The sequence below is a fragment of the Seriola aureovittata genome, chromosome 18 (genome assembly GCF_021018895.1).
Source record: "Seriola aureovittata isolate HTS-2021-v1 ecotype China chromosome 18, ASM2101889v1, whole genome shotgun sequence".
NCBI lineage: Eukaryota > Metazoa > Chordata > Actinopteri > Carangiformes > Carangidae > Seriola > Seriola aureovittata.
The window spans coordinates 17,177,804-17,192,629 of NC_079381.1; the positions used below are offsets into that span (position 1 = coordinate 17,177,804).

The 14,826-nt window shown below is 38.6% G+C and overlaps 2 protein-coding genes across 3 annotated transcripts in view; both read left to right on the plus strand.

The window, feature by feature from the left end:
- Positions 1 to 501: 501 nt before the first annotated feature.
- Positions 502 to 10,634, plus strand: klhl8 (kelch-like family member 8). 2 transcript variants are annotated; one of them, XM_056404149.1, is made up of 12 exons: positions 502 to 609; positions 3,140 to 3,359; positions 3,661 to 3,722; positions 4,354 to 4,519; positions 4,736 to 5,056; positions 5,266 to 5,452; positions 5,606 to 5,749; positions 6,083 to 6,194; positions 6,960 to 7,128; positions 7,221 to 7,380; positions 8,006 to 8,207; positions 8,767 to 10,634. In XM_056404149.1, exons 2-12 carry the CDS (start codon positions 3,162 to 3,164, stop codon positions 8,888 to 8,890), a joined length of 1,845 nt encoding a protein of 614 aa, XP_056260124.1. In that variant the 5' UTR covers positions 502 to 609; positions 3,140 to 3,161; the 3' UTR covers positions 8,891 to 10,634. The 2 variants fall into 2 exon arrangements, with proteins under 2 accessions (XP_056260124.1, XP_056260123.1); XM_056404148.1 differs by lacking the exon at positions 502 to 609 and adding an exon at positions 2,040 to 2,423.
- Positions 10,635 to 11,918: 1,284 nt separating this feature from the next.
- Positions 11,919 to 14,826, plus strand: part of LOC130186820 (macrophage mannose receptor 1) — a 36,542-nt gene continuing 33,634 nt past the window's right edge. The window contains exons 1-6 of the mRNA XM_056404112.1: positions 11,919 to 11,961; positions 13,493 to 13,638; positions 13,734 to 13,846; positions 13,940 to 14,079; positions 14,396 to 14,619; positions 14,711 to 14,817. Of these exons, the coding sequence (XP_056260087.1) occupies positions 11,919 to 11,961; positions 13,493 to 13,638; positions 13,734 to 13,846; positions 13,940 to 14,079; positions 14,396 to 14,619; positions 14,711 to 14,817 (773 nt within the window). The remainder of the gene's footprint in view (positions 11,962 to 13,492; positions 13,639 to 13,733; positions 13,847 to 13,939; positions 14,080 to 14,395; positions 14,620 to 14,710; positions 14,818 to 14,826) is intronic.

The window sequence follows — 14,826 nt, forward strand, 5'->3', positions numbered from 1 at the left end:
CACAGTAAACACGTTACCTAGACTCTTTATAACCAGTGTTGGAGGAAGTATTTAGATCCTTCACTTCAGTAACTTTAACCAATTTTTCCTTAATTTAATTAATCGTTCTTAAAATAGTTAATTTTCTGTTGATTGGTTATTGACTAATTATTTCACCTCTAATTTTGTATAGGCCTACTGTTAGGTAATTTAATAATAATAATATAACAATGCATCATATTTTACAAGCGCTTTATATGTGTACAATGTGAAATCTTAATTGGTAAAGGAACTATAGCTCTCAAATATTTTCACTCACTTACACACACAATATGACCCACATTTAAACTTTTTTTCACAATTACACTACAGTTTGCATTCATCCCTTTTCTTTTGTCCCATCGCAAAATACTACTTCAAATGCTTCTTCATACAAATTCAAGCCAGCAACGCAGTTTAACTCCAGCTTGTGCAGAAGCCAGCAGCAACCACACTGCAATTTCTTCAGAAATAGCATTTTAACGCTTTAAAACTGCAATACCCATGAAGCACCTGGGATCACAACAAACGTGCTAATGCCAAACATTCCACTCAATGAAGCCGGCATCTTAATTCTCTCTGCGACATGAGGTATCTAAATTAAACATATTATATTATATATACTCTGATTATCCAGTTTTTTATAGTCACTTTTACCATTGTATGTTGTGTATTTTCGCTTAATTCATGATAACATTGTGTCAGTTCTCTTCCCGTTAACGTTAGCTGGATGGATGGATGCTAGTCTGCCTGCTAGCTGCTATTAGCTAGCAGGCGAACCATTAATATACTCTCAGGCTAGCTAGCGAGATTTCTCATGTTTATTAGAGCCGTAATGTTTTCTTTCGTATGCTTTCTAATTGAGAAATGAGTATTGTCAACACTGAATATGATAAAGTGACTACTCAGCCACTCATAACACTTGAAAACCTAGCTCGTCTTGTTTCTCAAACTGTTAACGTGTGGTTGCATGTTTGGTATTTTCAGCTTTTTATCGACTGTTATGCCTGATAGTTTGTGCTACTCCTGCTGCAATAAATGTATCTACGTTTTCTTGTTGTACCCAGAAAGAATCGAGATGTCAAAAATAATTTTAGATGACATCTGAAGGTGCTAGCTATCGTTTACTGTAAACAACTATGTATATTTATTGTATAAGTGGTATCTTCAATATTTACATTCCTTAAATCTTGTCCAGGTATTCCCTAACCCGGTCCCCAGCTAATAAAGCCTCTTTATATACAAAATTCATCATGCGCCATATGTTTGGCATGTCCAAGAAGAAGTAGCCTGCACAATTTTATACCTTTACTATCACGTTTGGTACATATTGGAGCAATGAGGGCTAGTTTGATCAGTTAGGGCTAAAAAATTATATAAGATTGACTGAAATGATTTAAATTGTATTTAGTTCATGCAGTGAAAGTAAATCGAAATGCTTGTAGACACTAACAAAGTTTTTTTTTTTTTTTAAATGAGATTTTACAAACAAGTAGTTTTGGAAGGGCAGATAGTAAAACGTGCATATGTGACATGTAATCAGAAAAACCAAATACATTATTATTCAAAAGGGGAAATAAATCTAAAAGCTGACTCTCTTCCAAAGTAGTGTGGGAAATATAGTAATCAAGTCAATTAATTGGGCAGTTACTCTACTGTCTCTGTACTCTGACCAAAGGACAAAGCATGGAAGCACAGCATTTGGCAGCATTTGCTGTAGTTGCTGTGTCCCCTTGGAAGTGGGTGAAGTAATATGAAATGACAACAGTGGGTTCATTCTTGTCATCTGTGTACCTTTGTGCCTAATGTGGCATGCTGGTTGTATAGTGGGAGTCCCTCTTTGTATGATGGACACACACAGATGGATAGAAAAATGTTGCATGGATTTAAAGCGGTTGCTGTTATTGTTTTTCGGTTTGTACTCAGTGGAGTTGAGTAGTTGTGCAATACATCTCTGTTGTTAAATTATTGACTATCTCACTTCACTGTAATAATATATCGTAGTCGGAGGATGTTATCATCTTAAGGCCATAAACGCAACTGATCCAGAGTGTCTTTGATGCAAGTGAACATGACAAAATCCCTACATGTGTTGAGAAAGCAAACAGTCTCTCAAAGATGAAACCTATCGACGAGCCTGCAGAGCAGAACAGAAGTGGAAAGAGCCTTTGATCCCCAGTGCTTATGATGGGACTTGATGTTTTCTGCTGTTATAGCTGAGAGGACTAGTGATGAGGGGGCGATACACTGAGTCTATTCAGCTTCAGAGGCATAGCTTAAAAGAGAGACAGTGCATCATCTGTAAGGTGTGGGTGGAGCTGTGGCCTCTGGCTGTCTGCTCTCAGTTCATCCGTTCTCAACCAGACTTATCGTCTGTGGCGTTTTTTCATCAGACTCAGCAATAGGTAGGAATTTCTATGGGTTTAATTGCAGTGTTTTCTGAGTAGTGTGCGACATTAGCTTGGAGGAATCTGCTTGTCCTATTTTTTTTCACATTTAGCTCCAGTCTTTGCTAACTGAGTAAAGGGGAAGTGAGACTGAAAGGGGGAGGAATACTGACCAAACTTGCTCAGCTGCCAGGCAATAACCCCTACCACCAGTTTCCCTTTTGTTTCCTCCATTTAAGTCTGTGGAATGCTATTTACACTGAGTAGTGGTTTCTCTTTCAGACTGCAAGTTATTCTTGCATGATGCGGTTAAAGGCAGTTAAAATACAGCCTGCTTATTATTGCAGGGGATGGGTGATTATTCTATACTGTTGTAAGCAACCTCTCCATATAATTACACTGGGTCAAAGAGCGCTGCTACTAAGGAGTTTTTTGTTATTGATTAATCTGTTGATTATTATATTTGTATAAACTGTATGTCAGAAAATAGTGAAAGATGCCGATTGCAAGTTCCCACAATTTAAAATGATATTAATCTGAGAAAAGAAGCAAATCTTGTGATTTGAGATGCAGAAATCACAGAATAATTGTCATTTAACTTAAAAAAGGACTTGAATGTCACAATTGCTGCTGACAAAGTGTTTCAGCAATTTGACAAAATGTCTTTGTTTACGGTTTTAATGGCTCTATTTACTAGGTGTTCAGATTCCTCAGCACTCTCATCTCTCTTATAGGTGTTGTTTCCTGTAGCCAGCTATGGCACCAGGGGATGTGGTGCCAGACCATGCCAAGCAACTGAAGTCCAAGGACAAGCGGCCTGGAAACAGGGCATCAAAAGCAGAGTGTGAGCCTGATGGCTCCTTTGTTTTCGAGGCTCACGAGGCTTGGAAGGACTTCCATAACTCCCTCAGGCACTTTTACGAAGTGGGGGAGCTCTGTGATGTCACGCTGAAGGTAGGGCACCCTGTCTGGACTCGAGTAATGGGATTTGTTTTTGTCACAGCTGATCATCTTTTATATTTTCAGTAATGTCAGGGTGATAGTTTTGATTTTATTAATAAAAGCTTATGAATGTGACCTTAATTAATCTAAAGCTCAAGTTGAGTGTGAGTTTTTTTGTTTTCTATCTTTAAATAGTTACATAAAATGATACTGTGTCTAAATGGTCATACTGAGGAAATAAATACATGGTGAACAGTATGCGGTTGTGCCTTGTTGCCTGTTTTTAAACATTCCTGTTTATCTCTTTTCATAGGTTGGCAGTAGGTTGATACCATGCCACAAGCTCGTGCTTGCTTGCGTTATCCCTTACTTCAGGTATGTTCCATTTTTATCCTTCATTTTTTTAAACTGGCCCTATAAAAGAAATTTTCAGTGCAGCACAGACTGATAAGACTGTTTTATCTTACTAGTGAACACTGAATTGCCATAATAGTTTAATTGAACCTGTTGGTCTATGGCTTTGTTTTCTTTATGCTAAATATCATGTGCCAGATATGCTTTCTGACTAAACATGAACTGTCTGTTAACTGTCTTGAGACTGAACATTGGATAAGGATCCAATGTCATGAAAAAATTAAAGACTGAATTTTGTCATTTCTCTTTAGCTCACTTACATAAAGATGCTTAAATGGAAATGTAGGTGTTCCCTCTTGTACATTAAAACATTGAAAAAACATACATCACATCTACAATAGGTTGAGCACAAGTTAATAGAAATACTGTACCATTCACCAATAAAATATCACAGTTTGCTTTAAAACATCATGATATTTCAATGTGAACTAAAATGTTAAAATTGAATTAACCATTTGAGGAGAAATTACATGTACTGCTTAGGCCTCCACATTTAATGAATGGAAACCAGTGTCTCTTAAAGACTTAAGCACAGATGACTAAAGAAGGTATTTCAGTTTGTACTCGTTTAAGTGGATGTTTCTTCCCTCAGGGCCATGTTCCTGTCAGAGATGTCGGAGGCCAAACAGGAACTGATAGAGATCAAAGACTTTGATGGTGATGCCATCCAGGACCTGGTGCATTTTGCCTACTCCTCCAAACTCACATTAACTGTGGACAATGTCCAGCCGCTGCTTTATGCTGCCTGCATCCTTCAGGTAGAGACACACATGCAGTACAGGCATTTAGTTTTCCTTATTTTACATGAATGAGGAAGTTGTGCATGTGCAGAGAAAGGTTATGTATAGTGATGCTCAGACCTTTATTTAGCACTTTGAAACGTCATAAAAAATTTTTCTCATTTCGCAGAGTTTCAGTTTGTTAAACACTGAGAAAATGTCTAAAATGTTTTTATTACTGCCTGAATCTGTTAGGTGGAGTTGGTGGCGAGAGCCTGCTGTGAGTACATGAAGGCCCACTTTCACCCCACCAACTGCCTGGCAGTTCGTACTTTTGCCGAGAGCCACAATCGTGTGGACCTGATGGACATGGCTGACCGTTATGCCTGCGAGCACTTCATTGAGGTAGTGGAGTGTGAGGACTTCACCTGCGTTTCTCCCCAGCACTTGCGCACATTATTGTCCTCCAGTGAGCTCAACATCCACTCAGAGACGCAGGTGTATAATGCAGCGGTGAAATGGCTGAAAGCAAACCCACAGCACCACGAGGCCTGGCTGGACCAGATCATGTCTCAGGTTAGAGAGTGCGTAACTCTTGATCATGAAGGGACGGTTTTAATGGGCTGAATGTTTTATCTTTTTAATCTTACGTTTTACTCATTAACTGAAGGTTTAGCTACAGAACTGTGTGTGAAATTAGCATTACATAAACACAATGTTGACACCTTTATGCAATGAGATTTACACCTGCAGTACACTATAAAGTATGTTGGTCTCCTCTTCAGGTGCGCCTCCCCCTGCTCCCTGTAGATTTCCTGACTGGAACTGTGGCTAAGGACGAGATGATCAAAGGTAACTTGAGTTGTCGGGACCTGATGGACGAAGCCAGGAACTACCACCTCCACCTCAGCAACAAGGTGGTGCCTGACTTTGAGTATTCAATCCGTACCATACCCCGGAAACACACTGCAGGTAGTACTTGTATGCTGATGTTGGGCTTTAAACATATAAATACTGCTTTTATCTTTTTAAAATGTTATGTTAATTCTTTAATTCTGAGGCATAACGTGTAATGTGTGTTCTCTCACTGTGCCAACTTTTTGTTCTCTCTCATATTTTCTTCAGGGGTTTTGTTCTGTGTGGGTGGCCGGGGGGGTTCTGGCGACCCATTTCGCAGCATCGAGTGCTACTCCATCACTAAGAATAGCTGGTTTTTCGGCCCTGAAATGAACAGCAGACGGCGTCACGTGGGTGTAATATCTGTAGGAGGTAAGAAGGGTTATATATAACAACACAACAGGAAGTAAAACACAGAGCATGGAAAGGTGAACAGTAGAGTTTAGAAAATGAGAAGCATGTGGCAATATAATGACAGATATTATAGACATTTTGTATTAATCTAAATAATACACTAATATTTGCGTTTTTATGAGATCATTTAGATATGAAATTAGTACCACCTGAAAATATAACTTATTAGTCTAAAAAGATGAATTAGTTTGGTCTCACATTATAAAGAACCATTGATCATTTGGGATCGCTGGTCTGTTCACACAATTATGAAGTTTCAACTTCATATTTGTTTGATGTTTGTTTTCTTAGGCAAGGTTTATGCTGTTGGGGGTCATGATGGTAATGAGCACTTAGGAAACATGGAGATGTTTGACCCCCTGACCAACAAATGGATGATGAAAGCCTCGATGAACACGAAGAGGTACACCATACTACAATATACTGAATGTGAATAGTGCTTTTTTTTTTTCCTTTGGCCAACATTCCCGGAGAATGTGCTGTCACACTAAACATGGCTGACTAAAAAAAATGCTAAGTCTGTGCTTTTCACACCCAACAATTTTGATTTTCAAAGAACAGTCTCCAGACTGTATGGATCTGAAAACGCCAGTCTTGGCAAACAATGGCATGTTGCACTGCTTGGAAGTTATATGAAGAAGCCAATTTTTTCCAGCCTCCAGCTTCTTATGTAATCCCTCATTTTGAGCAGCAAATTAAAATCTTGTTGCAGTTTTCCTTAATAGAACTTGCACTGTTTGACTGCTAGCTTCACTGGTGCTTGTTGAAAAATTAAACAGACATTGCAGAGCAGCAGTGGAGCTTGCCAAAAATTGCCAGAGCCAGTCGGATTATCTTGCGGCCAGATCCACGAAGCTGGACAAAGTAAATGTAATAATGTAATGATTATACTGAAAGCCTAGAAATTATTCATCCTGTTCATTAGTCTTTGGCAGCTGTTAGTTTTAGAGTTGAAAATTCTGCTGTGTTGGGCCTAAATATTGATTTCATTATTGTTGACTTTTTTCCTCCTTTTTCAGCTCAGGGAAATTCTCAGAAATGGATTGATATCTGAACGTGAATTTCCTCCTGTGTACCATTTCTCATACACTGTCTGTTTACTAGACTGAGAGTGCTGGGTAAACGGCACATCATATCTGCTTTGAGCAAGGATGTATATGTTTCTCAGGAGGGGTATAGCCCTGGCAGCTCTTGGTGGTCCTATCTATGCTATTGGTGGGCTGGACGACAACTCCTGCTTCAACGACGTGGAGCGTTACGACATTGAAAGTGACTGCTGGAGCGCGGTGGCTCCGATGAACACGCCCAGAGGAGGAGTGGGATCTGTGGCGTTGGGGGTAAGACTGAAGAGGAAAGCCAGTAACTTTTGACTAATATGGTATATAATATCTACACTGCACCCTACCGCTTTATATGTTTTTCTTTCCAGAGTTTCGTGTATGCAGTGGGAGGCAACGATGGCGTGGCATCACTGTCCAGTGTGGAGCGGTTTAACCCTCACCTCAACAAATGGACAGAGGTCAGCGAGATGGGCCAGCGACGGGCTGGAAATGGAGTCAGCAAACTGAATGGCTGCCTCTATGTAGTTGGTGAGAGGAATGAATAATCTAAGCAGTTCGATTCCAAACACCAATTATATTCTTCTCCTCAGATTTGATCACCGTAGACAGATAAAATTCGTCGGAGGCGTTCACAGCAGTTCTACTATGTATTTTGTCCATATTTCCTATTACTGCTACTGCAGTGACTAAAATTACTGACTTGACACTGCTTGTGATTATTTCACTGCTGTTTCTTCCTCTTACATGGGTGCTTGTTTTGATACACCTGTCACATGCCTTAAGTGCACATCCTATAACTTTATACACTAATGTATGAAAGGCAAACGTTCATGTTTTGTGCTGTCTGGTAGCTGAGTCATAAAGTTTAAGGATCAGATTTTTTTATTTTTTATTGTAGCACTTGAATTTGAAGAGTCATTCAAGGTTCACTAAAACTTTTGTTGTGGCATTTTGCCTAGTGAATGACTGTGGCTTAAAATGGATACATGAAATCCTCTTCTGTGCCCGCTCTATTAGTAACAGGATAATCCTACTGAGAGAAACCGAGTGTTCACAACTGTGAAACCGTCTTTCACAAAATGCTTGAAGATGACTTTTATCTCTGAAATTCTTGTCGATTTTTAAAAATTGTCTCTCCTGTTATTTTATAAAGGTGGTTTTGATGACAACTCACCCCTGAGCTCTGTAGAGCGATTTGACCCACGAATACACCGCTGGGAGTATGTGTCTGAGCTGACCACCCCACGTGGCGGAGTCGGGGTTGCTACCGTAATGGGAAGAGTGTTCGCAGTCGGGGGCCACAATGGGAACATCTACCTGAACACGGTGGAGGCCTTTGAGCCTCGAATGAACAGGTGAATAGAATAAAAAATAATCTTTGCTATGCACAATCAGTGATATTATAAACAATACGACAGCATTGGTGAAAGATTATTTTTGGTCATTTTTCTGCTTCTGTGTGAATATTAGATGTTACAGTGACTGAGAGAGGAACTTCCCCAGTTGGCAACACATATGTTTCATTTAAAAATAGAGAATAACAAAAGAAATAACAGAAACCCTGCTATATACACATTACCCAAGGGAGCTGAGTTAAAGATGCAAGCAAATATTTCAGGGTAAAGAGGAGCTGTGTGATCTTCATCTAATAAAATCATAGTTATGTTATCTGAGCGGTAAGCTGGAGGAAATTTAACGGTACCCCAAACATAGCCCACATTTAGAACTTGTTCATCCAGGTGTGATTAGTTTTTCCTGATTCTGGCAGAGTACTTTACTAAACCTGCTACATACTTGACATCATTTTAATTCTGCAGCTACAGACCAAGCTCAAGATACTGCAGTATTTTTTAGGACTGTTACTATGTCTTCTTCTCATAATTGTGTTGTGATTTGAATCTGTCTGCTGCTCAGATGGGAGCTGGTGGGTTCAGTGTCTCACTGCCGTGCCGGAGCCGGAGTGGCTGTCTGTTTGTCTCACGTCAGCCAGATCAGGGACGTTGGCCAGGGCTCCAGCAACGTGGTCAACTGCATGTGACCGCCGCTCCGCTAATTACCAGGTGACTGACTGCCAGGTCGCCATCAGATCTGATCATTGCACAAGCACACGCAACACAAAGCACACAGACAGTGACAGAGTGATTTCGCCCAGCAACATTATCACTGTCAACACATGTCCGAACAACAGCCTCAAAACTGATGTTCAATTTGCACTCAGTGACTGAGGAATATTAGGGAGATTTTACTGACTTGAAGTGCATCTGACAAATCTGAAGTCTTCTCTGACACATTCGAGACATTATTCTTGACTCATGCTGGTGTTATTTGCAATCAGTGATGTATTTTGTACTGTATTTTCTTTTGTTTGACTGCCTTGACATAGTTTTGACTTTTTTAAAGGGAAAATAGAAGCTGAGCCTTGTATTTGATACTAACCTCTTGAGAATGAGGGGTGAGCTTGGATTCAGAACTACTAGGTTACTTAACCGCGCACATAATGAACATGGGTTATTTAGTGGGCCAGTATGAAAATAATTCAAATGTCTCTTGTTTAAGACAATCTCTTTGGCTCTGCAGTTGTTTTCATTATCTGGAGAGATGTGAAAAATCAGTAAAAAAAAAAAAAAAAAAAAAAAAAAAAGGATTCATACTGGATTCGACACCTTGTTTGCCGTGCAGCACGTAAAATTTAAATCACTAACATTTTCATCAGTCAGTGTCAAGTAGGATCTTAGGATGTCAACTTCATTTCCAAGATTCCTATGATCTTTTCCCAGGGTAAGTGAAAGCATCCGCTATGGCAGTTTGACTTTAAAGGGTGCATTTCAGAACTATTGTATCAGCAGTTCCAGCTGCGATGTACCTGTAATTGTGTTTGAACAATCATTTAAGGCTTACTGGACAAATCAGTCGCTGGTTAGGAGGCGACACATCTGAGGAATTTAACTGATGCAAGTGCCAAACACAAATGAACGCGTCACAGCCGCCTTTACCTCGACCCCCGAATTGAGGAAGGATTGACAACTATATCCCCGAGAGTCGAGGACTGATCAGAGCAATACGGTGTAACCTCTCCAGTTCTTTTTCAGTTTACATTATTGTGTTGAGATCTGTTCAAACTGACGGAGGCGGATTTTCAAATGTAAGATTTGTGTTTGACGATAGCTGGACTGTCAGTAATCCTAGTCAGAGTTTTCAGATGTGTATGAGATTCAGCTGAGGTTCGTCTCTGCAGATGGTTCTGTTATATTTTAATATATGGACATTTTTGTATTATAAAATATGTGTATCTTTGGTATTATCCTTTACTATACTATCTAATCCATTGCTGTGCACTATTTTCCTAGAATAGATATGAAGTCTGAGTATATTTTTGTCCTGAATGGAGAATTTCTTGTTATTCATGTTATGAGTTTGAAGATGTTTATTTAACACTCAATTCCTATATCTGCCATATCTAGGAAAAATGTAATAATTTCTGGCAACAGATTTGTTTTTCAGAATAGGCTGATGACTTCAAAACAGAAATGCTATATATGGTTTATACTAGAAGTATACATATTATTGCACAGTTTGTGTCCCACTTCATTAATAATATCAAACATTTTTACTCCAAAACTCAAATTATTGCCAACTTTGTTAGCAGATGAGCTAGATACAGAGTCTTTTGTAAACCTTACCGTACTTTGTGTTGTTCTTCCTCCTGACTGCTTCCATCTTGTGCTTTTTATTCACATGGTATTGGTATAAATTGGTACAATAAAGTTATGTGTAAAGGTTCACTGGTGGAATTCCTCTTTTCTTCTGTAATAATTTATGAATATTTCCTCTCATTCAGGACTGACTGAGAACTCAGAACTGGTTAAAAGGAAAAACCCTTCAGCAATCCAGTTAATGTTAATGCCTCTTTATAAAATGAACTCTTAGTTGTGAAAAAGCTGCTCTGACCTTCAGTTAAGATCCATAAGTGTCTGCTGAGCAATATAACAATATAATAAAAATAGTATAAATGAGAAGTTGATGTCAAAATTATGTTTATTGTTTTGTAACATCCTACTAAACTGTGTTAAAAAGTAACAGTTTGAGGCAGAGGCTTGGCATTATAAAGTTTATTGTCAGTTGGCATGTGCTTGTTATAAACTGTATCTTCTGGACTTTGTGGTGTCGCTGTGTCAAATATGACTTGCACTCTCCTGTTATCATTAAGGTTATTAAAGTGCCTGAAGCTCCACACGGTTTCACATATTGTTTACATATGCTGAGAGTTTCTCATGTTCAAAAAAACAAACTGAGTGTTTGTATTATCATCATGTAGAAAGTGGTATAAGTTCTATACCGCAGAGCTCACAAATAACTTCTACCATTTTCAATAATTATTATTTAGTAAATGTAAGAAAGGGGTGCACAGTATTTTCAAATGAAACCTGCCTAGCCTTTAAATGCTTTGATTAGGTAAGTACATTTTATAACACTTTAATTCTAGTGAACTCAAAGTGCTTATAGTGCATTAAAATGCACTCAGCCATGAGTGATGGGTAGAAGAAAATAATGACTGTAATTCCAAGCGAGTTTTTATTTAACCCCATTCTTTCTTGAAATGTGAACATTACAAAAAGTTTGTTTACCTTAGAAAATGTGTCCATTTTATGTGGATAAATTTTATTTATTTATTCTTGCTGTCAAATGTTTTATCTTTAATATTATCCTTAATATATGGTGGGATCAAAATAGCCAAACTTAGTTTTTAATCACTAAATCTTTATTCAGTAGCAAACACCCAGTGGCTGTAATGTAGAGAATAAGTCAAGATGTCAAGTGTTTGTCATCTGTGTTTTACTGCTTTCAGTCTTTGGACCCTGGATGGATGCTGAAAAGAGGTGAACCAAAGAGGAGATGCTCAGAGGTCTGATAACCTGGAGCTGGAGCACATCACACACACACACACACACACACATCACACTGGCCAGGCTCGGGGAGTTTGGAGACAAACTTGGAGCTATTGGGATGTGTAGAAACACACCTTTAGAGGTGAATACAGAAAAGTGAAAATGGACAGAAGACAGAGAATGATTCTGCAGCTGCTCAGCTTTGCTGCTCTTCTTGCTTGCTGTAAGTCTCTTTCCTTTTAATTTGATTATCTGTTGTTTTAATTGTTTGGTCCTTGAGTAAGGGATTTATGATAACATGAGGTGGTCAAAGCACAAACCTGCAAGTGCTGACCTTGATTTTAATTATGTTTTGAAGTGAGACAGCAGTGGCCTGGAATGGAAGGGGATTATGAGAATATTGCCTCAATTTAGTTTTGGTATAAAAGTAACTAAAAGACAGGTAGAAAAAAAAATCATGTCAGTCATTTCCAACATGGAAATTAAAAAGGAAAATTTAAAATTAAAAAAAAAAAAAACTTTAATTATCAACAGTAATCAGACCAGTATATTCAAGCATGGATGTCAAGATTTACTTGTTTTTTTCAAATGTATTTTACATGGACCAGACAGTTAGTAGTAGGTTTATCAGAAACAAGAAATTAAAAATGTATCATATAAGAGACTAAACCTTTTGAACTTTGTTGTTCAACTAATTTTCAACCAGTCTACAGAATACGACTAACTGCTTACACATCACATCTTAAAATGTGAAAAAATACTCGTATACTTAAATGGTTTAAGTGGCAGAGGTTTGCAGAATATTTTAAATACTAAAATATTTTGTATCAGTAGACATCCAAGTCGTAAGTGTGCACTGTGCACTGACAGCAGGTTTTCAGTGTTTGATGTATCATGTTTCAGAAGCCTTATACTGCACAGAAGTGCATTGTTTTAGGTGAGGTGGTAAACTCTCGATTAACACTTCAGCTTCGCTTCAGTTTTCTTGTGGTCTTTCGACCCAGTGAGGATGTGCGCAAAACATGTGACTATAGTGTCTGTAAACTTGTTAAAGTCAAACATTACCCAAAGATTTGTAAGAGGTGTGGAGATTTGACTGACATGGCTGGACTGTGGATCTGTCATGGGACTTTTATGATTGATGTGCATTCAAATGATTCACCAGTTTGGGAAATAACTCATCAACTGAGTAACTTTTTCAACAATCATCAATGAAAAGTAATCAGATTTCTTTTAGTCTGCTCTTCTTCTTGGCTGAACGATGTTCTGCAAGCTGAAGGAATAGCAACAATTTTTCAAACTACGTTTTTATGTTTTCGAGTGGTTGGATTTTCTAAACACAAACATTTTCATTATATTAGTAGACCTAGATCAATGACCCAAGAAAACTGAAATGTGAGTAGTTAACTGTGGCCTGTGTGGAGCTAAATTTGAGCAAAAAAAAAGAAGCAACTACAACAGCAGTGTGACAGTCAGAATGACCTATCACTGCAATTACATCACAAAATCACTTCTCTTCTTTATGGAGTAACCAGATACACACATTAGGCACACAAGACAAAATAAAATAAGGTATTGAGAATGGAATTTCTTCTAAAAGGAGATTCAAGGTTAAAACTGCCACTCTGCCCTTGTCCTTCTTTGGAGTAACTTTAGTCTTTTGTATTTGTATTTATATGTGCTGCTTCACACATTTACTTTGCTGTGTTACATCTTTTGCAATTAATAATATCATGTTTTGGTTGTATTTTCAGCCCACTGCCAGTGTCAGCAAGGCTGGAGGGAGTATGAGGACAAATGTTACTTCTTTTCAACTGACACAAAGTCATGGATTGAGGCTAATGCTTTTTGTTTGGGGCAGAACAGCAACCTGATGAGCATTCAGGACATTCACGAGAGGGTGAGACATACAAACACACAGAGCGGCAAGATTTGATAAATGTTCTGTTATCATTTCAAACACTGGGTTTATGTATGTTTATGTGTTATTTCCAGCTGTGGGTGAGAACACAAATCAGCACAGAGTACTACTGGATCGGCCTGAATGACCAAGTCACAGAAGGTGCCTGGGAGTGGAGCGATGGGAGTCCTTTTATACCATATCTATCGTATGTAATACTGTTATCACAAAAACATTAAATTCATTAAACTCAGAGTTGAATAAAAGTGTGATTCACAGATTTTTTTTCCTATTGTCTAAGATACTGGATGCAAGGCCAGCCTGATAACTGGGGCGATGAACCTGGGGAGGACTGTGGTCAGGTGGTAGGAAGCAGCTTTGGACAATGGAATGACGAAAACTGCAATGTTAAGAGGAAATACATCTGCAAGCACATCAACCGTAAGTCTGCCCAGTGGGGTCCATAGTGTTAAGAATTTTAAATACTTACTTTATCTCTAAAGCTACCACAGCAGTTAGACCTCAAAGATACACACAGTGCTTTTTGGCGAGTAACACTGAAGGTAAACAGAAACCTTCCAGCACCTTTAACAACAGCAAAGATCAAGCTGTAAATATTTTCATACTAGAGCAACCAAAATTCTTCTCTTTTTTTTCCATATTTCTCACACTCCATTTTTCTTGTTTTTTTTTTTTCTAAATTAACAAAATAATGTTTCTAAACTTGCACAAATATATTTTGGTTCTTCATCCTCAGCCAATCCTAGCCCACAGTGTGACTTAGCCAACGGGTGGAGGCAGTACGGCTCCAATTGCTACAAGCTAAAAGCAGACACAAGGAAGAGCTGGGTCGCAGCCAGACATGACTGCGTGCAGGATGGAGGAGATCTGGTGTCCATCGTCTCTGCAGGAGAAGAGCAATACATTACAGGAACACTGGACCCATCACAGTTTGACATCTGGATTGGATTTTCCACATTGGTGAGAGGAAAACTGAGTAGAATCTCATTCTCTTTGTCATTTGATATTGTATTTGAATACATCAACGTGAAGATGAACTTTGTTCCTTCAGAAATGCAACAAGATCTCATGTCAAGTTGAAGTGGGGAACTCCCAGTTTACCTGGTCTGATGCTACCTCATCAAGCTACACAAACTGGGCTGGTGGTGAACCTACAGTGTAAGATAT